The following is a 24,993-nucleotide window of genomic DNA, read 5'->3' as shown; positions in this document are numbered from 1 at the left end:
ACTTTTATGACATTTCTGAGACCATTCATGTTTCTTGGAAGATGAGAGTTTGATCACTTCAAAGTTCAAATACTCTTTCCAGCTGCTTCAAAACGCCACTGAGCAACCTCCGTTTAAATGAACAGCTGGCTGTCCGCTCTCTAGTTTATAATAGTGTATAACTCTGTGGTCTTACCAGCCAGGGCTGAGGGATCTCAGGGAGAGGCATCTGAGGGGGGGCCGGGAGGCCGCTGTGGATCTCGGACTTGAACGAGGGCTCTGGAGGGAGGAGGAGGACAAAGGAGACATTTGGGGATCAGATCAGTGTCACGATCTGATGAATAGAGGGAATATGGGCAAGCATAAAGTGAGTGGAAAATCAAGTGGCAAAGTAGGTGGAAAAGTGAATTTAACGTTGTTTAATGCAATCAAACTTTTGTACGTATGCACTGTCAAGGACAGAAAGTAGTTTTTTGCCACTCGGTCAGTGGCTCATGTATGCTTTGTAATAATAATCAAATCTGCAAAGTAACTAGTAACTAAGGTTTTCAAATAAATGTAGTGGAGTAAAAGTACAATATTTGGGATCCAAGACGTAGTTGAGTAGAAGTGGAAATCGGAAATCCTCAATTAAAGTAAAATACCTCAACATTAGACTTAAGTACAGTACTTAAGTGAATGTACTTTCCACCACTGCTAAATACTGAATCAAGCAACGTAAAAGGATCCCTGGCTTATAAGACAAATATGCCTTAAAACATTATACTTGCCCTCTATAACTAAACTAATATTCAAACACCTTAAATATGTTATTTCTTTCATAAATAGAGAACTCAATAAGAAGTTGATATGTCCATATGGTCTAGCCCTATGGAACGTATGGAATGCATGTGCTAAAAAAAAAAGTATTTAAATATTGCTTTGATGCTCATATTAACTTTAGGAAGTATTAAGTTGTTTTTAATTCATTCCAACATTCCATAGGGCTACTGTAGACCATATGGACATACAGTATGACATTATCAACTTGCGACGGGAGCAGTTCCTATTGAGTGAAATATATTTATGAAAGAAATAAAATATGAAGGTGTTTTAATTTTTTCAATTTTAGTTGTAGAGGCTAGAGGGCAAGTATAATGTTTAACCCATTCTGACCGGGCACCCATTTTGGTGTTGGCATCATGTTATGCTTTAGCTATTTAAAAATAGCAGATCTACAAGCTCATATCGCGCCACCGAGTGGCGCGATACGAGCTTGTAGGTCTGCTATTTTTGAAAAATCGAAGAACGACTGACATTTTTTTAGAATCTGATCTCAGGTCAGAATGGGTTAATCAGACCAGTGTGTGTCCATGTGGAAACCTCGTATGAATCTGATCTCAGGTCAGAATGGGTTAAGGCATATTTGTCTTATTAGCCAGGGATCCTTAATATAAAAACTGCCTGGGTTGTTCAGAGAAGCCTGAGTGAGTAGACGATGAAAAAACAAAAAAACAAAAAACGTGAAATATTCCTTGAAATGCTGTGTTGTATTTGATCCATTTAATATGCTACAGTACGTCTTTGCTGCTGCAATGACACTAACCCATCCCTGGAGGGAATGATGCATCTAATGTTTTATGTTTTATGTTTTACGACCCCAGCCGTGAAGCGTTCATAGCGTCGTGGAGGGTTCTGGTCAGAAAACACATGAGCTAACCGAGATGACAGTGTCCCCGTTCTCTCCACGGACCTCCCCTGCTGAGGCCAAACACAGACTACAGAAGAAATAAAGCCATCACCGTCCCCCGGCCGATGTCAACGCCATGTGCGCGTTTTGCTTTGTTTTTTTCTTTATCCATGTTTAAATGTTTCTTCGAGCCAAACGTTTTTTTTTTACTCTGCCAGACAGACAGTTAAACTGGACATGTTCCGTTTTGTCCCATTTAAAAGCTAATGCATCGCGTCCTGCTACTTCTCCCTCTGCCAGAGCAAAGCGGTAGCCTAGCCCTTTAGCTCGTGGCCACGTCGGTTGTGCCATGGGCATGTTTTTCATTGTCTTCCCCCCCCCAAACCCAACCCTGGGTTTTCCCCTGCTGGTTAGGGACGGATTCAAACATCCATGCTGCCGCCGTGCTTTTCTACAGATGTCCTTCTTTTTTTGAATAGCCAACTATTTGTACACAATTTGTTTCTCCTAATTTAGGACGCTATACCAGTTGAGCCTCCCCACACATTTCTGTGTTGCCACACAACCACTAAATGGAACAGACAACAGAGCCCTTCATTAGAATCCTTGGTAACACCTGTGAAGAAAGCAAGGGAGATGCCCATTTTCTTTCCAATAGAGTAAATAGACCACATGGCGGCCATGTTGCCATTTTGCATTGCAAAAGCAGGGTGGCATTTGATTAACTTAATGACAAGATGGCTCCGCACGAAGGCGAAGGCGGAGCCCATTGTGATTGTGTAAGGTGTTCTACCATGCCGGTGGAATCCAACCCCTAGCCTCCCATGGTCCTTGCCACACTGCCTGGCCCGATGCTAAATGTATAACCAGAAATATATCTGACCCACAAGCTGTGTGAGTTGCCGTGTTGTGAGCTTGAAATACAGGCTATTTTATGCACGCGACCACCAAGTAAGCTATAGCTTGTGTTCCAAGTTACCTTTGTCGGCCAGGACTCTGTGCAGGATGTTGGACAGGTGCAGCTTCTTCTCTCGGACCCCGGCGCTCAGGTACTCCCTGTCCAGCAGGTCCAGGAAGTGACGCAGCTCACACACCAGCTCCTCCATCGCTGCAAAACAGAACAACACAGTGGTTACAACAACACAGTGGTTACACAAACTACAGAACAACACAGTGGTTACACACCCCATGTCCATACAAACTACAGAACAACACAGTGGTTACACACCCCACGTCCATACAAACTACAGAACAACACAGTGGTTACACACCCCACGTCCATACAAACTACAGAACAACACAGTGGTTACACACCCCATGTCCATACAAACTACAGAACAACACAGTGGTTACACACCCCATGTCCATACAAACTACAGAACAACACAGTGGTTACACACCCCATGTCCACACAAACTACAGAACAACACAGTGGTTACACACCCCATGTCCATACAAACTACAGAACAACACAGTGGTCACACAAACTACAGAACAACACCGCATGTCCACACAAACTACAGAACAACACTGCATGTCCACACAAACTACAGAACAACACCGCATGTCCACACAAACTACAGAACAACACCACACGTCCATACACATATACTACAGAAGGCAGGCCTTCGGCCTGGTGGAGACAATAATTTGCATAAACTGGCAAAATAGCAGCATTGCCCAATCAGGACAATGTGGTATTGCAGCTGAAACAGCTTTATACGGCAGAGAGAAATGACTTGGACTGAAACAGCTTTATACGGCAGAGAGAAATGACTTGGACTGAAACAGCTTTATACGGCAGAGAGAAATGACTTGGACTGGGTATATCTGAGTGGTGATTTAGAACCAAAACTTTAGAAACACGTTTGAGGGACATTAACAATACGATATTTAAAAATATATTCTTAAAATGCGAAGTATGCGGAGTAAGAATCTCAAGGGGGGGAAGTGCAGCGGATTGTCTGGTTGAGTCATTATTATTAGGAAATTATTAGTAGTCAGTGGACAATTGGTTGAGAAACAGTGGAATGTATACACATGGGATGCATAGTGTTACAAAAGCATTAATCTTAGCCCTTAGCCCATATCCCAACCCAACGCAACAGTGGTCCCCTGGTTCACAATCAGTTGAAAACCACTGGTGTAGTAGATCCTTTAAGGGTCAGATGGTTTCGCTTTCAAGATGTTCAAGTGTTGGAAATGCTGGGAAATAGACTTTTCTTCCACATACTAAAGTACAAGCAACAAAGGGATAGTTGCGTCGGATTCGGTGGATTGGCAAATGTGGTGTCGTAAAACACACAGCTATAAAAACAAGACAGCTAGTAGGCAACCAGCCGGTAACGAAGGTTGCCCTCTCAATCAATCAACTGAGCGGAGGTGAATTGAGGGAATTCCAACTGGAAGCTCCCAGAAGGCAGGATGCCCAGCACCTGGCAACCCACCTGAGGGATCCATCTCATCAAGTAGAATTATAGCTCTAAGTGGAAAACACAGCCCCTTGCGCGTCACAACAAAGGCCATGGGCTGGATAAACACACGCAACAAGAGGTTGAGGTAAGTGCGTAACAATATGTGTGGCATGCATGCGTGTCTTTTCTACTTTTATGAGGACCAAATGTGTCATAAGGCTATAAACAGGTAAAGACCATTTTCCTCAGGATTCAAAGGGCCTTTAGGGTGTACTGGGACGCCCAGGGGTCCTTGAGGGGGATTTCTAGGGTATGCCCACGAAAAAGGATTGATAATTAGGGAAGGAACCCAAATGGACCCCGGTTTGTGACTCTGAGAGTGTGCAAACAGAAGAACCAAAGGGACCCCTGCAGGTCAGTAACTCTGAGAGTGTGCAAACGGAACCTCACAGGTCTGTAACTCTGAGAGTGTGCAAACGGAACCAACTCAATCAATGGACCAGGTCCATTTGGTTCCGTTTGCACACTCTCAGAGTTACAGACCTGTGAGGTTCCGTTTGCACACTCTCAGAGTTAAACTAACACTGTGTTTATTCACACGCGTGATGGATGCGTTCACACTGGTGGTTAGCAAAAGCGACAAAATGGCGGAGTGTGTTCCGGTTACACTGTCGACCAGGTCACTGTTGGAAGTGTTGCTCAAGCCTGCATGAATGAATGAAGCATACAGTACCACCGTTGCTGTCGGGCACTCCATATTGTAGCTTGTTGTGTCGCTTTCGTAAATAAACGATCACAAATGATCATACTACATCGTCACACGTAAAAGCATAAAAATAGCAGATCCACACAAGCTACGAGCTTGTACTGTTGATGTGCTACTTTTGAATTTGACATGTGAGGTTTCCACCAGACAGACGATCATACACTGTAGGCCACGGGCTATGTCAGAGAGTGTCTGTTGCCTTATGCCGATATCAGGGACGCCATGGTTAATGTGGTCAGGAGGAGTGCGAGGTCAGAAGGTCAGGGGGAGTGAATAATAGTGGAGGGAAGGCGGTTTGGTAAGACGTGTCCCGTGTGTGTGCTTGGGGGGGTGTTGCACGGCCGCGCTCGTATCTCAAGTGATGCCGTCAAGATGGGGATCACTTTACACACAGCGAGTTCACGGGGGCAGACTGTAAAGAGCTGCAGCGCTGCTCGGCGCCGCAGTGCAGCACGTCCACCGAGGCGATAACAAGCACGCCCCCTCTCTATAAGGGATGGCTTTGGCTTCTCTCTCTCTCTCTCTCTCTCTCCCTCTCTCTCTCTCTCTCTGTCTCTCGCTCCGCGCAACTGGAGCTTATTGTAAACAGATGATGCTATCCCGTCATTGGGTGATGATATCATTCATACCGTGTGCAGCGGTTAGCAAAGGGTGGAAAGTAACTAAGTACATGTACTCAAGTACTGTAATGAAGTAACTTTTTCTTTTTTTTTTTACTTTACCTGAGTATATTACTTTTTTTTCTTAATACTTACTTGGGAAAAAGGTTACTAGTTTTCTTTGCATATTTAGGTTATTGTTACAAAACACACACCGGTAAGACGCCTTAAGGCGACGGGCGACCGAAGGGCTGACACACTTGCAATGTGACATGTTATGAGCTTGTAGATCGGACATTCTGCATAATGTTTACTTTTGGTACTCTAAATACATTGTGTGATGCCGATACATTACAGTAAAAAAACATTGAATACAGTAGGTATAGCGTATACACTGCGTTCACACTCGCAGCTACAAAGATGCAGGCTACCGTTCATTTTCAACGGAAGCCAGCGACATGAGGACACAACGCCACGCCAAGGCACACCCAATGTTTGGACCAAAAGCTAAAAAAAAGGTTGAGCTGGTTAGCCTGGTTTCAACTAAAGCAATAAGCCACAAGAGGTGTGAGGTTACCTTGTATTTTATGTATTTATAAAACACAAGGTAACCTCGGACCTCGCGTGGCTTATTGCTTTTCTAAAACGGTTACAAACAGGAAAATACTTCTTCAACAGCGAACGGCTGTTCAGACTAGAGTGACAAATGAATAGGGTGCACTTGTGAATGTATACAATCGCCGCCAGGGGCCGGAGCCACTCAGTCACAGCTCACCATGCTATGTGCTTAGAAGGCCGCACGGCAAAGGGTTTGCATGGAAATCAAGCGCTTCCCTTCCCTAGTTCAGCTGCAGATGTGCTGGATCACTGTAACACACCTGGGATTGATTATAAACTGATTTAACCCATTCTGAACGGGCACCCATTTTGGTGTCAGCATCATGTTATGCTTTAGCTATTGAAAAATAGCAGATCTACATGACATCAGGACTTCGGTAGAGATTTCACCGCCTGTCCGCTCCGCTGTAGTGCTGACATAATGAAGTGACATTATTCCGGTAGAGAGTCTCTCAGCCCTGCGGTCGCTTCTCGCCCTAAAAGGCGTCTTACTGGTATTGTGTCTACATTCAGTGGCATTGGTATTTTTACTTCAGTAAAAAGAAAAAAAGAGAGATCACTTCTTGGACCAGCTGGTGTTTAGTCACATGGAGGTTAGTATAGCGGGGGCAGACGCAGCAGAGAGGGGGCTGTGGGGGGGGGGGGGGGGGGGGGGGGGTCAGTGTAAGCCATGGTTGAGGTTTTCTCAAGTCTCCTGCTAAGAGGAAGCTCGCGCTGTGCGACCGTGATGAAGCCATCCGTCGTCTCCCACGGCGATGACCTCAACATGCTTTATGATCTTTTAATGCAGCGCTTCTCAACATGGGGTTCGGGGGGACATCCCCCCCCGGGTATCCTTTGAGATAGGGTTCCAGGAGGTCCTCACAAATAAGTAATGGAGTTAGTCTTTGCCATGTCAAGTAAATTACACACTACTAGTGGATGTACGAGAATGTCTATTTCTGATTTCACAGATATCTCTATGCCCTTCAGTACATAAACAGTAGACTTTTTTTTTTACCAAATCATGTCTTGTCTAACTTATCTTAGATTGGCGTGCCAGAAATAGAAATTGTATCAAATGGGTATTTGTGGCTATTGGGCAGAAACGTGTCCATAATAATCTCCATATCCTTTTTCTATTATTATTAATTTTGCTTCCGCCGTGTGGCCAGTGGCTACTAATCGTAGTTAGCTTGTGCCGGCCGGATTTGGGCAGATTACCACTGATTCACTTCCATTTTCCCCCGTCTCCCAAAATAGAGAAGAAGAAGAAAAAGCTAATGTTAGCATTAGCACACAATGTCTATCTTTCTCCAGAAATGCTTTAAATATTTCAATCGCGATGCCGTTTCATATTTCAATATATGAATATATATTTGTCTCCACCAGCCGAAGGCATGGGGAGAGTATGTTTTGCACTCCGTCCGTCCGTCCGTGTGTCCGTGTGTCCGTGTGTCCGTGTGTCCGTCCGTGACCAGCTAATCTCAGCCACCGTTAACCCGGTCGATGCCAAATTTTGCACACACACTCCCTGGATGCCAACCATGAACCTCTGCCCCAAACTTTCCAGAACGGCCTGTTATAGCGCCACCAGGAGGCCGCTTTGTGCAAAACAGGTTTTTGCACAGCACACCTACAGATTTTGTCCAAACATCACGCAAATTGGTACACAGTCTCTCTAGAGCCATTCAACCAAACCGGTCTTTCAGATTTCTCACACTCCATCCTGATTGGTTAAGATTGGCTTCCAAAGTTCATAGGAGTGCTCAGTTTCAAACAAAATGCTGCAAATCATGAACACATCGCGTGATTTCCGTGAAATTGTGCACCCACATTCCCACTAGGCTGAGGACAAAATGCCACATGAACAATTTCAACTCAGCCTCAAGGTGGCGCTATAACTGGCCGAAAAGTGTTTTTACCTCTAACTGCACGGATCTGTGGATAACCTGGTGGAGACCTGTGCCCAGAAGGGCACTTTTTCTAGTTCATATTTGATATGAAGCGATTAACTATGAGAAATCTCGTAGTTAACGGGTGTGAATTACGTAACGAGATATCTTGCATTTGGCAGCCAATGCTTTATCATACTACAATGTCACACAATGTAGCAAAAAAAAGTGCTATTTTTTAAATTGGAATCCTGAAAAGTAATCGTTTTGGAGATAATGAGGTTTCAGTAACGATGTAACCATTGCGTCACAAGTTCACAACAAGCCGGATCAGAACGTATTGGTGTCAAAATGTACTTAATGTACCAAAGTACTTTGGTATACGAGTGTCTCATTTCAGGTTTTCAAATGTATACAAATATTTGGAATCGTGGTTTTCCTGGGATTTTCTCTGTGTGTTCTGGAGCCTTTTGAGCTGCAAAGAAAACAGGCAAACAGGCCTCAACAACAGTGACATTTGCTGGCAAATTCCTATGTGATATATGGGATGTGTGGACTCTTACCTCTCAGTCCACAGGCAAATCAGAGCACTTGTTTAAAGGAGAATTCCATGCTAGAATGCTTTCTTACCTTTCTTTGTAGTTGTTACGTCCCCACCAAAGAGGTCCAGGTGTTTTTTTGTGCAAAAACTCCTTATTGGCTATTTTCCCTACCATAAGCCCTCAATGAATTGCATTGCATTGAATGGGAATTGAATGGGGCTATGGGGTGATATGCTAGTTCGCTTATTTCCATCGAAAGAAGTAGTAAAGTGTGCCGCTTGGGATATTATTTACATTATGAAGAGAGGATATATACAAAGAAATTATAATTTTGAGCGATGGAAATAAGTGAATTAGCACAACACATAGCCCCATTCAATTCCCATTCAATTCAATGCAATTCATTTAGGGCTTATGGTAGGGGAAATAGCCAATAAGGAGCTTTTGCACAAAATAACACCTGGACCTCTTTGGTGGGGACGTAACAACTACAAAGAAAGGTAAGAAAGCCTTTTAGTATGGAATTCTCCTTTAAGCCAGCTAGAAAACCCCAGACCACAGACAATCTACTGAATGTTAAAAGTTGAGCACCACTGACATAGAAACATGTTTTTCAGAAAGTTGTTATAGGATTTAGAAGACATTAGTATAATCTGGCCTTAGGTCTAAATGGGGTTAAGTTACTTTACGCCACTGCTCATTTCACACAATCTCCTTCACAACTTCCATGTGGGGAGATCTGACAGTGGAATGTACGCGGCACCTTTTGTTGTATACATCAACCACCATGTTCTTCAACGCACCTACTTATGACAGGTTATCTGCAGAGATTCAAATCTCTCTCTCACACACACACACACACACACACACAGACACACACCGACACACACCGACACACACACACACACACACACACACACACACACACACACACACACACACACACACGGCATGACAGCCAGCGCTGTGCCGTGTGTGTGACTAATTCTGGACACAACTTTTACTTTTGGTAGATTAAGTACATTTTGATGCCAACACTGTTCTACTTTCACTCAAGTACATTTTGAATTCCGGACGTTTATACTTTCTGACAGAGTATTTCTATATTACAGTAGTGATACTTTTACTTAAAAAGGACCACTTCACCCCTTTTCAACCCATCTTCATAAAATCTGTCCTCACTAATGATCACGATAAAATATACTTTTTTCTACTAGTGGGTGTAAACACACTTAAGCGTCAGAAAACGCCTAGTCCGTCCGGGCCTCTATCGGGGTTTTTAAAACAGCTGGTGGATGGAAATGACGCACGTGCACGGCTTCTACTTGTAAGAGTCGGCCAAAACAAACAGCAACGCTTTGCCGATGAACTGCCCACAGCCCTTCTATGAGAGACAGACAGAGTAGAAAGAAATTGGTGGTATTTTATCATGAACATTTACTGAGGACCAATTACATGAAGATAGTTTGAAAAGTGGTGAAAGTGGTCCTTTTTTCCACCACTGGAGAATGCCATGGGAGTTCCGCACTCCGGGACCACGACTCGCAAGCAGCGAGAGCGAAGAGGAGCTTATTGGCTCGACCTTTTGGATTCCACGCTTAGCCGGCATTACGTCACGCATTCCGTAAATAATCTTCACATAAGACGCTCGTGGCTTTTCCGATGGAATCGCAATTTAGTCTTCTATCCAGAGTTTGCGAGGAGGAGGAGGAGAAGAAGGAAGGTGCTGCTCCTCCGCCCAGAAAGATAAACAGCAGATTTCACACATTCACATACATTCCTGCCATAATCTTATCTGATCATCCTGAGAGGGAGAGAGAGAGAGAGAGAGAGAGAGAGAGCGCTCTTGCACAGTAAAGCATGTGCAAACACACAGCGCTTGTGAGAGGAAAAATGACATCCAATGGAATACAACCACCTTAAGGGCCGGCAATAATGTGTATTCCTGCTCCAAATGGTGCATTACAAACAGAGCAGATGCTGTTCCACCTCTTCTGCTACCCAGAGAGGTCTGGTATGTGGCATGGTGTGGCGTCAGTGTGTATATATGACACAAACACCGCTGGTCTCCTGCCTGTGTTTTTATATTGCACACGTTTTATATACGAGAGTCGACTCCAACGGCTCCTTACAATGGTGCTGCAATTGCTATTTCATGCTGCTTGTTGTGGAACCAAACGCAAAGTTACCTCCGCAGGGGTGGTCAACGTGCACGTGCGCACGTGTGTGTGTGTGTGTGTGTGTGTGTGTGTGTGTGTGTGTCCACACAGTCTTGCACACGTGTGCGCCTGTACGTGCGTGCATGTCGAGTCTGTTTGCGCATGTGTGTCTGTGTGCGTGTATACTGTAAAAGAGGGACGTTAAAAACCAGAGTGAGCTCTCCAGATCACCAAAGATGGGGAGGGGGTGTGGGGTTATTAAGTGGTGTGCAGCGAGCATAAAGGACCACCCTCAGACAAGACCCTGAGGGCGCTCTGGGCCGGCTGCAAAATACCTCGCCGTGCAAACAAACCACCCACTCGCCTCCTTCAGGGAAAAGGGAAACAAAATCCCCCTGTCCTTTCCCTCTGGCCTATTCTCTGTCACCTCGCCCCTTCAATTACGCTTTCTCTCGCCCGCGTTTTACCTCTCTCTCCCCCGCGTTTTACCTCTCTCTCTCAACGAGGATTTTATTGTGTGTGTGTGTGTGTGTGTGTGTGTGTGTGTCCCTCCTCTCCCTCACTTTCCCGTCTCCCCATCTCTCGCCAGCAACTCATCACTTCCCAATAACACAGGCCGGCGTGCTGCGTCAACAACAGGGCTAGCAAGCCAACGATAGCCACTCCCCCCCCCCCCCCCCCGAAAAACACCCGCCGTGCCTCGGCCTGACTTTGCACCCGGCAGCACCCACGCACGTATGCACACACACACGCACCCACGCACGTATGCACACACACGCACGTATGCACACACACACACCCACGCATGTATGTACACACACGCACGTATGCACACACACGCACCCACGCATGTATGTACACACACGCACCTATGTACACACACGCACCCACGCACCTATGCACACAAGCACGTATGCACACACACGCACCCACACACCTATGCACCCACGCACGTATGCACACACACGCACCCACGCAGACAAACAAATGACTAAAAACAAACCAAAAAACACCTAAGGCGACGTCAAAATAATGTTTACACTGCCAGCCAGGCTGCAGTGTTCACGCATGGCCCTCCCTGACCTGGGAGAGAGGGGGGTGAGAGTGCATGAATGCTGAGGTGAAAGTGAGGGGTGTTTTTATGTTCACGGTGCGCGACACCGCCAACACAACGGAGTATCAATCAGACTATATGAGTGTATGCCAGTGGTTCTCAACCAGTGGTCCAGTGGTCCGCCCGGGGACCACCACTTATCCTTGAGAAGGTTCCAGGTGGTCCCCAGCTAAACGATGGAGTTGGTAACCCAATGGACCCTTTTAGATCTTTAACTCTTGCGAGTGTAAAATTAAACCAAATGGACCCGTAAAAGTATTATCTGCATTACTTAATTTACAAGAAGTCTACACAATTGTTAATTTGATCAATGTTTGCCTGTTATCTCTCCTAACCCATTCTGACCGGGCACCCATTTTGGTGTTGGCATCATGTCATGCTTTAGCTATTGAAAAATAGCAGATCTACAAGCTCATGTACGAGCTTGTAGGTCTGCTATTTTTGAAAAAAATCGAAGAACGACTGACATTTTTAGAATCTGATCTCAGGTCAGTATGGGTTCATCAGACCAGTGTGTGTCCAGTGGAAACCTCGTATGAATCTGATCTCAGGTCAGAATGGGCAAATGGTACCACATCAATACATTATGGAATTGTGGACAAAATCCAACGATTACAATCCAGACCGGAGTTTTGGGTCCGAGAGGCTAAATGTTGTCAAATGGTGGTCCGTGGCTCAAATCCTGAATAAATAATAGACCTTGATATGAAAAGTGTTAAAAACCTCTGGTGTATACTAGTGGGTGAAATTATGGAGAGTGAGAACATTCGTTGGCAATTAGTCCATATTTTAATTTGCCAAGCGGTTAGGACTGGATTGGATTAGGTGTATGCGCATGTATAAAGTGAGTGGCAAAGTGAGTTTAACGTCGTTTAATCAGATAGGACTTTTCTGTGTGGATGTATGGGCTGTCAAGGTCAGAAAGTAGCTTTTTGCCACTCTGTAGGCGTTCCCACATAACTTCTGACTGAGTATGATGATGATGGCACGTGCATATACCCTCAGATAGGCGATGGTTAAGGTTATGAGGACAGATTTGGTAATAAATAGGTTGAATTCCATCCGATAGTCCTCAAGTATAGCAGTACAAGAAAGAACGTGTGAGTGCAGCATGTGCATTAGGCCACAGGGGTCATGTTTGCTTGTGGAGTACAACTTCCACTGACAGCTTGTTCTAAGTGAAAAATGCTTAGTTCTTAGGACAGCGGAACACAGGTGTCAGGACTGACGACACACTGACAGACGCTAAGTTCTGTGTGTGCGTCATGGTGTGCCCTTAAGATGCCTGTTGCTGGTTACAAAACCGTCTCTGTAACACTTCTGGGATGTGTTTAGTCTGGAGATGACAAGCTTTCAAGTTGAAATCTGTCTCTTTAATGCGCGCGTGCGCACTCACACACACACAGACGCACACGCACGCACACACGCACACCGGGCTTAAGAGACTTAGTGGCATCGCTGGAGAAAATGTGTCAAACATTAAACAAACAGTGAATACAAAGTATCTTACACACATTTAAATGTAGTGTATTGTGTACACAAATGTAGTTTATCGTGTACACACACGCTCGCACCTGCACACACACACACACACACACACACACACACACACACACACACACACACACACACACACACACACACACACACACACACACACACACACACACACACACACACACACACACACACACACACACACACACACACACACACACACACACACACACACACACACACAATTATAATAGATCAAGTTTCTCTCTTTGCCAAGTGGAGGGATCAGAGTTTCCCTGGAGAAAGGCTGTCCTCCCCTCCGTCTAATTACAAACCACGCTGATCACAGAACCCGGCCCGTCGCTGTAAATAATGACAGGTTGTTAGCCCGAGACGAGAGAGATATAAGTGAGGGTTTTACAGCAAACAGACTACATCCAGTAATGGAAAAAAGTACTAAATACTTAAGTAAAAGTATCAATAATGCAATGCAGAAATCCTTGAAAATAGCCGATCTACAAGCTTACAATGTGTCGCATCGCAACTCACTGTGAGCTTGAAGATCGGGTATTACATTTTCAAATGGCCTAAATGTATATAGGGCTGAAGTGGAAATTGGTGTATGTATGTTTTGTAATAATAATCAAAATGAACTGGATAACTAGTCATAATTGTACTGTGAAAAGTGAAGTAAAAGCACATTATTTGGATCTGAGATTGAATGAAGTAGAAGTAAAGGTATTGGAAATTGGAAATACTCTAGTAAAGTTAAAAAAATAAAGAATAAAGTACAGTACTTAAGTAAATAGTACTTTCCACCACTGGTTTCACAGCAAACAGAACATCATAACTACATGCCCAGGTTTTTGGCGAGTGGTCTATAAAGGCGGTTATGTGCCCGCGGCGCGCGTACCGTACCAGGCTGACAGCAAGACATCACCACAGCTGGGCCAAATCAACTTTGGAGTGGTTGTTGTTGTCTTTGTTGGGTTTTCTCTGATAATTACAAGACTTTTTTGTGACGAGTGACTGTGCATCTACAAGAGCCTCTACCAAAGCCCACATCTGGAACGGAGGACATGGATAGTGTCAATCGTGTAATTCTAGTGCCGAGAACATATGACTTAAAACATCTGCCTTGATTACGATAATGAGCTTCCAGTCGTTGACACTAACTGGGTTGATCATCTGTGGCTGCCCGTCGTCTGGAAGGTAAATATAACTTTTGGGCAGGTAGAGTTTGCTTACAGGTTGCCCAACAAACAAAAGGTGCTCGTTTGAGAGGGTCTATAAACTAAACAACATGAGATATCTGTCTAAAACCTGAACGTGGCCAGAGCGTTGGGCAAGTAGAACATGACCTGTACTTGCCCGACAGCCAAGTAGACGAAGTAGTAAATCTGCTATTTTTTAACCTTTTTGAAGTGAGAGAACTACTGAAACTAATATAATATAACTACTAAAAGGCATTGCACGGGGACACAGCTAGAAGGTCCTGGGTTCGATTCCAGCTGGGGACGCTGGGGGTGTGTTCTCTCCTCCGCGTCATCGGTACCCATACCCGAGGTGGGGTTGGCGAAAGGGCCTTTCTGTGTCGAGTAAGTTTGCATGCCCCCCCATCACCCCCCCCCCCCTGTCCCTCGCTGTTATATCTCCATATATGGAGCTCTAGGTGAAATAACGAAGGCTTTCACCTTGAGCTCCATATATGGAGACAACCTATAGCTATGGCTGACGCCCCCCATGCCAAAGCGCCAGCGCTCGCCCAGCAGTCTGCCGTCAACGAGGTGGATGCGTGGCGTCCCAGGTTGTCCCAGGCGTCTTACCGGTAATTGTGCAGTAAAAATGTACAAATCTGACAGCAGTAGCCTCGGTACCAGGCTTTCATTTTTGTTGGTGCAAAAATTGAAAGCCTGGAGGAACGCATTGGCCGCTCTGGTCTAAAAGTGGGAGTCAACCCTTCCGGGTGGGCGTCGCTCCAAATGATGTGACGTAGCGCTGCACTAGGGGGGAGAGGAGGGGCCGGGGGTGACGGACAGATCGATGAGATCCAATCAGGGCGTGCGCAAATCTGAGCCGCGACCCGCCCCTCTAGACCAGAAACTTTTATGGTTCAATGGTGATAAATGCTCCATACAGTGGTTTAACCTAAGCCTCCTCCGCCTCACTGGGGGTGATGATTGATCTTAATGGGCTGTTGACTGAACCAAACCAGTCTCAGGGACCCCACTTTGTTTTTTTACCACTTTAACCATGCATAATCGACCTCAGGTCTTAATGGGTTAATACCCAAACACTGGGTCGGGACCCTTCGCAGGCACGTTGTGACTTGTGAGCTTGTAGATCTGCTATTTTCACTATAGTTTGGGTCCCAGGCAAACATCTTAACTTCTCTTCTGAGTCACAGGCTATAAGGTTTGGGAACCACTGGGTTAATGGACCAATCAAGAAGCCCATGTCAGTCAGCACAGTGACTCAGTGAGTTCAGATCACTGTGGCATCCGTGCGGTTGTGGTGAGTAATTTGCATTGTTGTGTTACAGTAAAAGATGGTGATGGTGGCATTTGTTAATTGGGGTTGGTTTATGGTCTGGCACCATCGCCATAGTTACCCGTAACCCCCCGCCACTCAACGCTGGCACCATAAACACTGGTTCTCAATTAGTGGGGTCCGGGGACACAAAGAGGGGTTCCAGGAGGTCCCCAGCAATTTGAAAATAGCTGATCTATAAGCTATTTTTTGTGTCTGTAATAAGAGAGAGCCTGCACCTTTGACCCTAAGCCTAAGCCCAAACCCCAAAGCCTTTATGGCCAAGGTCATTAAATACCAACCACTTCTACGTACCATCTCAGAGCTGGGCTATATAGGTGCAGGCTATTCGTCTTTATATTTGGCAGGTAGAGGGTTCCAACAACTTGGAATGCCCAACAAGGAGGCAAAAAGGCTGGCAAAGTGCTATTGTTACTTTTTACTTAAAGCAGCACAATTTAACCTTTTCTAAATTCATAAAATTTAATCTTGTCCAATCTGTATGGTAGAGCAGGGGTTCTCAACCTGTGGGTCGTGACTCCCTGTGTACTAGAGTATGTTAATACAATATCATATCATTGTATTTTGTCTCTGTGCTCTTCTATAGACATTTAGATCACGTCAAAGGTCATGCCTCACCAAGACAAAGGATCTGACGTACATTTTGACCAATCTTGGTCAAGATTCAATATTATCCCCTGAGCAAGCCTGCCATTAGCTTTTACCTCAATGGTAAAAACTGCAGCACTTGCGCAGGAATAAACTTCTTCCACCACTAGTGCCCATGTGTTGCCCACCTTCTTGCAACAGTGTTTAGATTGGCAGGGAACCACTTCCTCTCTCTCTCCCTCTCTCTCTACTTGGGCCTGGGTCCGAGAGCCAAGCTCCTTCCTGCAACTCTCCCAGATTCTGACTCGGCACATTTCCTCACACCCAGGGCAGGAACCCACCGACTGGACGGATGGACGGAGAGAGAGAGAGAGAGAGAGAGAGAGAGAGAGAGAGAGAGAGAGAGAGAGAGAGAGAGAGAGAGACAGAGAGAGAGAGAGAGAGGGGAAGTCGTTCCCAGCTGCGCCCAAGCTGGAGTAAGTCGCCACCACCACCACCTCCTCCTCTGGGCGTCTGGAAACTCTCACTCTCATTCTCTAGTGTCCCATTGTCCAGCTTTCCGCTACTTCCTGTAGAATTTCAGGTTTGGGATCCTTGAGGATTTTAACCGTTCCGTTTCCTTAATGATTCCCTCGTAACGGTTCAGTTTCTTACCGGTTAACATAAAACGATTCCTATATGGGGTTCCAAATGGACAGTCACAGGTGTACAAATGGACTCTCGTGGCTCAAGTTCGCTGTTGCTGTCTAAAACTGTACTTTATGAGACGGGTGTGACAATCCACTCCCACGTCAGTCTCCACTTCACACGAGCGTGATTTTTCTTTATACATTTTTGATCAACCGTGAAAGTGAGAACTACTGATTTAGAAAGCATTTTGTAGAAACGGCCAGCTGTCTTAATGGGACCAATCAGCAGTGAAACGCTGTGCACATCCTGCGATCAGTCGAATACTAAGCGATGAATAAGTGATTGATAAAGACCGGCATCGCCCTGAAGCTATAGGCAAGACGCATTCATGTTAGATGAAAGGGGGAAAATATTACAAAGATGGACAGCCTCACTCTCTCTCTCTCTCTCTCTCTGGTCTGTAATTATGAGGGCTCGCCAACATCACAGGCCGAGCCGACAGAGATGGCTATCAGGCGATATGCGGTACAGGTGGTTTTGCAGAGCAGATGTTTCTGCGGCGACAAATAGCGATCCTGTGAAACCGTGATCTGAGAGAGAGGGAGAGAGGTGAGTGAGAGAGAGAGAGAGAGAGAGATAGAGAGAGAGAGAGAGAGAGAGAGAGAGAGAGAGAGCATGCAGGGTTAGAGGGGGTTATAGATGGAGGCGAGCGATAAGGTGATGTGGAAATAAGTATATGAGAGGGGGAGGGGGAGGGTGAAGAAATATGAAGTAACCGGAGATTTGACAGAGAGAGAGAGAGAGAGAGAGAGAGAGAGAGAGAGAGGGAGAGAGACAGAGACAGAGACAGAAAGAGAGAGAGCTCTGTTCGTTGTCTCTTGTCTCTTTCAGCACATGAACTCTTGCGCCCCTATTCTGGGCATGTCATGAGAGACAAACATTTGGCGAAAACAGGTGAACATTAGGTGAACACAGTCAATCTACTAAACTCCCCATCTGTGCGAAAACCTTTTTTGGGGGGGGGGGGGTGTATTTTTGGGGAACAAAAGGAGGGGACCAAGTACAGACCTCTGAGGGACACCCACCTTTTAACGTGGTTAACCCATTTTGATCTGAGATCAGATTCTAAAAATGTCTTCTACATCCTGACAGTTTTCTGAAAAAGCTATACATTTCTATGTCAGTCGTTCTTCGACTTTTCAAAAATAGCAGACCTACAAGCTCGTAGCGCACCACCAAGTGGCGCGCTATGAGCTTGTAGATCTGCTATTTTTCAATAGCTAAAGCATAACATAATGCTATTGCTAACACCAAAGGGGTTCCTGCCCCAAAATTGGTTTAAAAGAGAAATCAGAGAGCACTCCGTCTGGGAACCGCACGCCAAACGGGGGAGAGGGGGAGGGGGGCTGGTGTGGTTAGACGCTCTCCTGGTTTTCAGGATTTATCCTCCCTGAGAGCATATGGGAGGAAATGTGGGTTCCCCATGAGAGACTTGGGGAGGGTACAGCTGAGGGTATAAACTGCCTGTGGGAAATCTCTCGGACGTGAGAAATGCGCTCCTTCCGCGAAGGCACCGACACACCGATGTATATAGTCACGTTTGGCAATGATCTTGAACTCCTTGGATTCCGTGGCGACCCGCTCTACTGAGAGGTTACCTACTCCATCTCAACCAGTGGTCCTTGACGGGCGTTCAAGGTGGTTCCAAAGCTAAATGGTGGAGAGTCGGTAACCAAATATACTTATAGAAAGCTCTCAAGAGTTAGTTATTGGCTAAACATCTGGCATTACTTAATTAACAGGAAGACTACACAATTAGAGAATGTAGAATGATTGTTATTTTGATCGTTCTCCTGTACTATTAGTGCAATACAGCATAGAATTGTGGACAAAATCTCATCCAACGATAACATACGTTTTGGGTCTGAGAGGCTAAATCTCATCAAAATGGTGGTCCGTGGCTCAAATGCAGAATAAATAATGGACCCTTTGAAAACCGCGGTGAGTTGCTTAGCACTCAGTATATAATAAGGCTTTTACTCTCTGAGTGTGGGTGTGTCCCTGTGAGTGAGATGAAACAAACACTGTCATTCACACGTATTTCACACATACATACACAAACATGCACACGCACGCACACACAGCTGCTGCAACATTGCGTCTCACAAGCGATGCCCCAGTCACGCAAACACATACAAACGCACACATTAATTATACACTCACAAGCGTGTCCTCCACGCTACCCCTCCGTGTCTCCCCCTGCATTGGCACGCCACCACTGGGGGTGACGGTGAGGCCTTCCCTCCGTGTATAATCCCTGCTTTGTCCCAGAAGACACAGGCTCATCCCATTACTACAACACTAAGCTATTAAGAGCCGCCGGGGCGGGCGGAGCACAACTTATCCTACCATCTTTAATGGATGCAATTACCACCAGACAGGGGGGGGGGGGGTCAAATGTGTGCATGTCTTTTTAACTGACTTGGTTTACATTCGGGGCCGGGAGGGAGGGAGGGAGGGAGTCCAGAGCTACATGCTTTTTTAAATGGACGTGTGTTGTTGTTCAGACCGTGCGGGCACCGTGCCAGTTTACGTTAAGCCACATGACAGCGCGCTATTTTGGCACGGTGTCGGCCTTGTTTCTGACAGGGAGCGGGACTTGTTGAGCTTGGCTTGAGACTAGAATCCTCTCTCTCTCTCTCTCTCTCTCTCTCTCTCTCTCTCTCTCTCTCTCCCTCTCGCTCTCTCTCAGGTGGTTCCCAGCTAACCAAATGGACCCTTTTAGTATAACATGAAACCAAAAGTACCTCAACATTTGTATTACTTAATTTACACGAAGTCTACACAAGTCAATTATAGAATGTAGAAGAATTATTTTGATCCAACATTTGCCTGTTATCTCTCTTAATGGTACCAAGTTACAACACCAATACAGCATGGAATTGTTATATCTTATCCAACGATTTTTACAAATATTCTAAGTCTTGGGTCTGAGATGATATATCTCATCAAATGGTGGTCCAATGCCCAATACATAATGGACCTTGACATGAAAAGGGCTGAAAACCACTGCTCTAGATGCATACTGACTGACATGGGGTAGGGGGGCGACCTCTGTACACTATACATTACAGAGTATTTCTATATTGCAGTATTGATACTTTCACTTAACCTTTTCCTGCTAAAAAAACGCAGTCTGCGTTATTTGTCGGGAAGCGACGCTGCCAAAATACGTAGCTACGTTTATTCAGTTGTATAGATGCGTTTGATTCGATCTAGTGAAAAGGCTACTCTGTTGTTAGCTTAGACCCTGGGCTGCGCCATCTTCATTAGTCGCTTTAGTCTCCAAATCCCCCTCCCAGGCGGCATTTCTGGTCAAAACAGCACTTATTGCACGGAGCCTAGCAGGTAGAGGTAGAGAACAACAAGCGGTCGAGAGTCAACACACACCATTCTGACCTGAGATCAGATTCATACGAGTTTTCCACTGGACACACACTGGTCTGATTAACCCATTCTGACCTGAGATCAGAAATGTCAGTCGTTCTTCGATTTTTCAAAAAATAGCAGACCTACAAGCTCGTATCGCGCCACTCGGTGGCGCGATACAAGCTTGTAGATCTGCTATTTTTCAATAGCTAAAGCATAACATGATGCCAACACCAAAATGGTGCCCGTTCAGAATGGGTTAAGCTGACACAACATCACGGCCGCTGTGTTTTGGATCTTCAAAATAAGGGTTGAATGGAGCGATGTCCTGGCATGTTAATTAATTAATCCTGGCAGGGAAACTTAAGTAAAAAAATATGAGTATACTTTTTCCACAACTATCCCGCGACATGTGAAAGCTCTTAAACTTCAATCATCATTTCAGTGTGGGAGTGGGCTTCTCAACGAGAGAGAGAGGACCCCCCTCCCCCCCAAATGTTCTACTAAAACCCAACCAAATGGGCCAAATGTTGACACCATGTACCCATTCTAACCCAATCTAAGCCACATCACACAAACCCAACCACCAATGGCCAATTAATAACACATCAACACGGCCATAAACACTTTCAACACGCTTTTGACCCCCTCGAATATGGCACCTCGTATAAAGCCAAACAGCTTAGAAAACTGTCAGCTAACTGTAAAACTACAGTAAACTGTATAGCCGCCCCACACGTACAGACCTCGTTTTATTGTAGGAAGGAACATACTAGGTAGCTAGTAGAAACCCCCCAAAAATATAATTTGGCAACCCTCTCTGCACACCACTTGGAAAGTGACAGAAGGTCTTCTACAACGCGCAGGCGTCTTTGACATTTTTCAGCACAAGGACCCCCTATAGAAGCTGAGAGAGAGATGAAGCAAGGACCCCCACACTACATTTTGTATATAATTGTGTAGGGGTAGAATAGGGATTCTAGGATTCAAGTGGTTAATGTAAAAACAAAAAGGTTAAAAATCATACAAAGCTTCGGAGACCCCCCCCCCCCCCTACTGTAGTAACTCTGAGGACCCCATAGGGGTCCCAGACCCCCTTCTGCCAGACCCCCTTCTGAAGACCCCATAGGGGTCCCAGACCCCCTTTTGAAGACCCCTGCACTAGAGAATCCTGCTCCAATATAAACAGCACACTTTTACATCAGGCCTAAGTTCCACACAACACATTTTATTGGCCTTCTTGTCAGTCCTTTCCTGTTCACATAGACATGCAAATGAAGAGGTCACAAAGGATAGGTCTGCGAGGCAATAATCAGCTATTGTCGGTCCCATCATGTCACAAGCACTCAACTATGTATTCAAGTCAACCCACCCCAACCCCTAAAATGCCCTCACTAGTATAGTAATACAAGCACACACACACACACACACACACACACACCCCTCCGGCCAGAACAGAACTGCAGCGCTCTCAGTAGAAAAATGTGTGTCTTCACAAAGCGCGTCTGTCAGGGACCGCGGCAAATGCCAGGCAGAGAGGACGAGTCGCCGAGCCACCTGATACGGCACAGCTGCCGACCAGAGGCTGGCGAGCAGAGCCCCGCCGTGGGCTCTCCTCCAACCTGCTTTGTGTTACCATTCACTGGGACAAGGAGGCGGACGGGGGGGGGGGGGGGGGGGGGGGGGGGTGAAGACACCGAAGAGCACTTTTACTGCCGTGCTTACAGTTGAGGCGTTTTAGCAGCAGCTCTTCGTCCAGAGCGACTCACATTCGACCAGAGTGAATCAGAGGAGGAGAACACGAGAGAACACGGAGAACACGAACCCGATAGTCGACAAACGGCTCAAAGTACGAGTGCTTCAAAGAAACTATAGGTTATACCGGATAAACACAAGCTTATTGACTGAACAATAGGCTAAAGTAACATTCTTTAATAATTTGTGGTCATAGACATAAGGACGACAAAAAAAACCTGAAACATTCCTGACATAGTCACTGACACTTAAATCTGCGTCTCTTGTGTGCCGGGGGACTTTAATGGGTTCCTATTTGACCTGCAAACCTCTGGCATGCATACCTGCAGTCACCCACCGGACCTCCTCGCACCCCTCCAAAACAGTCCCCTCCTCGTGGGCCCCTGGAGGGGTATTATAACATCTGACAAGCACTGGTTGGCACCGTTCCTATAATCTTCCCCACTTTGAGAACCAGTGAACTATAAGTCTAGAGGGATTTACAGTACACGGGAACTACGGCGCGCGCACGCGCACACACACACACACACACACACACACGCACACACACACACACACACACACACACACACACACACACACACACACACACACACACACACACACACACACACACACACACACACACACACACACACACACACACACACACACACACACACACACACACACACACACACACACACAAAGTGCAGTGTCTGTCAAGAGAGTTATGCTCCTTCTACTGGACTAAACAGAATCAGTGCAGTCTTGTGCATATAGCAGCAGCACAGTGTCAGTTCTGTCTCTCTCTCTCTCTCGCACACACACACACACACACACACACACACACACACACACACACACACACACACACACACACAGCCTGCGGAGGGCAGCAGGGGAGCTCGGCTGCTCCCGGGCCCGGCCGGGCTGGGGAACAGAACAAACCAAGGGTTATCATCATGCGGTGGTGCTGGATGTCGTGAGGGCCGTTATTCAATCAGCCAAGAAGACCCAGGGAGTTAGAGTAGAGGGGTTGGGTTGGGGGGGGAGGAGAGGAGAGGAGAGGAGAGGGGGGAAAACACAAGGGGCTGATCTCGGGTTGCAAGCGAGCCGCTCAAGCTCCCCGACTCCATAATACCAGAGACAACCAACCACGACCTTAATGACACCGTGAGGAGCCAGCAGTCTTTCCACAGTCTCTCTCTCTCTCTCTCTCTCTCTCTCTCTCTCTCTCTCTCTCTCTCTCTCTCTCTCTCTCTCAGGGGAAAGTTATTTCATATTACTGCCCATTCAGTGTGCCATTTGCAGTGTGTCCCCCTATAATAAACTAACTCTACTTAATAACAGGCTAATTGCTAAAAGTGGATATCATACAGTGGACGTGATGTCAAAATGTCTAACCTATGAAAGCTTATTCCATTGTTTATGCGTAAATCGTTGTTTTAGATTGACTGAATACTACAGTTTGCAAATAGTGCAGAGGTACGATTATACAATGGTGCTAAAACTTGGATGACACAAAAAGCCCTATGGCCTTTGTTATTTCCATTGTGGTCCTGACCTGTATTCAATTTCAATGCATAGAGACAGTTATGTTGCTTTAGAGTCTAAAGTAACATAACTGCTTTAGAGTCTAAACGTAACGTAACCGTCTCGATGATGAAATGACATTTAGTGATCATTTCTAAACAAACTAAAAGAGGCACAATACAATGTATGGACAGGACAACACGTGTGTAGCCTGTGTATGAAAGTAGTTACTATTTCAATCAAAATGCATTTCTAAATGAACATTGGATTAGAATAATGATCATCCCCACAGACATTATTAATGAGCCTGCAGCTGTTGAGACTGCAGGATAACTGATTTATTTATACAGAGGTGCACGGGTCTCGCACGTCCACAAAATATAGCAGATCTACAAGCTCACAACAGGTCGCGGACGGACGCGACGTGTTGTGTTGTGATCTGCTATTCTTTTTTTGTCCCGACAATTCACAACAACTTCGATCCACTCAGAGAAAACTCACCCCTGCTGGAAGCGAACAAAATGGGGTCGCTCCTCATGATGATGATCTGATTCGGTTCCGAATAATAACAAGCTCCAAGTTCCAACCGTATATGTGTACGTATACAACTAGACGAATCCCCGGGAGTCGGGACAGAGTACAGCCGCCGGGCGGGTCACCGACAGCCGGCCAGAGGTTTGTCCTTCTCCCGGTGAAGGACCCGGTGAAGGCTGGAGGAGGCTTGGATGGAACTAAATGGAACCTCCTCTTTTCCTTTCAAACTTTTCTGTTTTCTCTCCTCCCTCTTTTCTTTTCTTTTTTTTTTTTGTCTTCTTCTTCTGTCTACCGTCCCATAGCCCGGACGACGCTATAGCGTCGTCCGGGCTATGGGACGGTAGACAGAAGCTATAGCTTTTGATTGATTGATTGATTGATTGAAATTGATTGATTGAAATATTTATTAACAGTTTGTAGAATTTACAGTACATTTTAAGCACAAACTCAATACAAAGACTGTCAACTGTGAGTGGACGACCCAATTAAGCATTACACTTGTTTACAACAGGGTCCACATTGTTCAATTCATCAAAACATTTAAAGACATACAAACATTTAGAGACATACAAATAGACATTTCTATGTAGCTAAATTCATCATATGGGAAGCAAAAAAGGGAAAAGATACAATATACAGTGAGGGAAAATGGGGTGGGGGGGTGGGGGGGATTCAGATTTTACAGAGGCCAGTTTCGAATTGCAGCCATCCGTAGGTGCCCTTTGAGAGCGGTTTTGAAGGAGTCAAGGGATTCACATGTC

The 24,993-nt window shown here is 45.7% G+C and overlaps 1 protein-coding gene across 2 annotated transcripts in view; it reads right to left on the bottom strand.

Moving 5' to 3' along the window:
- Positions 1 to 24,401, bottom strand: part of afap1 (actin filament associated protein 1) — an 87,588-nt gene extending 63,187 nt beyond the window's left edge. For both annotated transcript variants that reach the window (XM_083789098.1, XM_083789097.1), the window contains exons 1-3: positions 24,200 to 24,401; positions 2,628 to 2,756; positions 176 to 258 (exon numbers count right to left, since the gene is read on the bottom strand). In XM_083789098.1, coding sequence (XP_083645224.1) covers positions 176 to 258; positions 2,628 to 2,756; positions 24,200 to 24,236 — 249 coding nt within the window. In that variant the 5' untranslated portion in view covers positions 24,237 to 24,401. The remainder of the gene's footprint in view (positions 1 to 175; positions 259 to 2,627; positions 2,757 to 24,199) is intronic.
- Positions 24,402 to 24,993: the final 592 nt, after the last annotated feature.

This window comes from Protomyctophum parallelum (genome assembly GCF_964188405.1).
Source record: "Protomyctophum parallelum genome assembly, chromosome: 18".
Classification (NCBI taxonomy): Eukaryota; Metazoa; Chordata; class Actinopteri; order Myctophiformes; family Myctophidae; genus Protomyctophum; species Protomyctophum parallelum.
The sequence above is the reverse complement of the archived record's forward strand: the minus strand, read 5'-3'. Positions and strand labels throughout refer to the sequence as shown.